This window comes from Colletes gigas, unplaced genomic scaffold (genome assembly GCF_013123115.1).
Source record: "Colletes gigas isolate AHSC1104 unplaced genomic scaffold, ASM1312311v1 Colletes_gigas_Sc00045, whole genome shotgun sequence".
NCBI lineage: Eukaryota > Metazoa > Arthropoda > Insecta > Hymenoptera > Colletidae > Colletes > Colletes gigas.
In genome coordinates this window covers 379,809-381,783 of record NW_025106674.1, presented here as the reverse complement: position 1 = coordinate 381,783, position 1,975 = coordinate 379,809, and the positions used below count along the sequence as shown (strand labels likewise).

General features: G+C 34.8%; 1 protein-coding gene across 1 annotated transcript; it reads left to right on the top strand.

The window, feature by feature from the left end:
• Positions 1-319: 319 nt before the first annotated feature.
• LOC122403160 lies at positions 320-1,324 on the top strand. The gene has a single exon (XM_043406513.1). It carries the CDS (start codon positions 320-322, stop codon positions 1,322-1,324), a length of 1,005 nt encoding a protein of 334 aa, XP_043262448.1.
• The last annotated feature ends 651 nt before the right edge of the window (positions 1,325-1,975 follow it).

Here is a 1,975-nt window from a genome sequence, read left to right as displayed (position 1 = left end):
GGGTACGTGGTGGGGATCAAATCCAGAAACCTTAATAGTACTTTACAAAAGTTTCGTTCGCTCAATATTGGACTACGGCTGCTTTGTATATTTTCCTACACAACAGAACCAAATAAAAAAGCTAGAGAAAATTCAATACACGGCAATAAGATTTGCTCTTGGATACAGAATTAGCACACCTACCAACATTCTTCTATCGGAATCCAAATTGCAACTTATACAAGAACGTTCGAGATTCCTATGCACGAATTACCTGAATAAGGTCTATTCGAACCCAAATTCGGTAGTTTATATAGCTATTTCTCGCCTCCAAAAGATTATGGGGAACAGGTACATCAAACGTAAAAACAGTAACAGGCTTCTTTACCAGTGCATAAAAGACACTAAAAACTCAATCAGTCATATTTACTTCACCAATAACCACAATAATGATGTTCAAGAATACTACTCTTTTGTTAGCAATATTTATATTAACACAGAATTTGGCACGTTATTAAAGTATGTAGAAAATCCCAATTTATTAATTGAAAATTTAATTAAAGAGGAAAAATCGTATGCTCTGTACACGGATGGCAGGAAGTCAAAGAACTCAGTTTCCGTAGGAAGTGCGTGTGTCTGCAGTGGCTTGGACAAGACCGTAGTAAGAAGTATAACTAAAAACGCATCAATATTCACTGCAGAATCTATAGCCCTTAATGACGCTGTAAAGATAGCTTTAAATCAGCCTAATCAGAATTTTCTTATTTATTCTGATTCTCTTAGTGCACTACTCTCTTTGGAACTTACTGATGCAAACATAAAAACGAATCCCTATATCCTTGAAATTAGAAAAAATGTTTTTAAATTCGCCTCTGAAACCACGAACAATAGTAAAATTAAATTCTACTGGGTACCGGCTCACATAGGTATTCTGGGCAACGAGAATGCAGACGATTTAGCGAAAATAGCGGCAAACACGGCATCTACAGACTCTCTCAAAATTCCCTTCACGGATCTAAGGGAATCGGCTAAAACAGCAGCAACGCAAAGCACATATAGTACCATAGAAAAAGAAGGCTTAATTAAAGGCGTTAATTATTTCAGACACTACCACAATCGTAAATTAAAACCGTGGTACAGTAATAAAAATCTCAAACGGGAAATTATATCGACGATAAACAGATGCAGATCAGGACACTACAATCTCGCCAGCTCTCTCGCTCAGATTGGTGTAATAAACGACCCACAGTGTCAATGCGGCTATGAAACTCAGGAGATTGACCATGTACTATGGCAATGTCCCAGATTTGATGAACATAGATTAAAGTTTATTAAACAGTTGTGAAAACTACATATCTATCTTCCGCTTTCATGTAACATTCTACTCTCCAGACCTACGTCTAAAATATGTAAATTGACCTACTCGTTTCTGAATTACTGTGGATTAAGGATTTAAGAAAAGATTTCATCTGTAAACTGTTTGTTTAGTAAGTATACGTATGTTTATTGTTTTGTTTGTATGTTTATTGGATGTTTATTGTATGTTTATGTTTTATTGTATTAGGTGAAGTGTTCTAATGTATTGAAACGTTTGTTCAGCACTGCAAAATAATCTCTTTCTTGAGATTCAAAAAAAAAAAAAAAACATCCATCAATTATACCATCGAAAGCTTTAATGGTATCGATGATGAGTTTGTGTATTTTGGGATAAGTAAAGTTCTTGAAAAATGTGTCAATCCAGAGATCCATAAAAGTAACGATATACCATTGATGTTTAACGTTGATGGTTTACCATTATTTAAATCCAGCAGAAAACAGTTTTGGCCAATCTTGTGTAAAGTTTTTCATCATCCTGATGTTTACCAACCCTTTCCTGTGGCTATATATTGCGGAAATACAAAGCCAACCAATCTTGAACGATATTTGGAGCAATTTAAAAATGAAATTAACGATCTGAAACGTACTGGTATCGCGATAGATAATAGAGCATTTACTA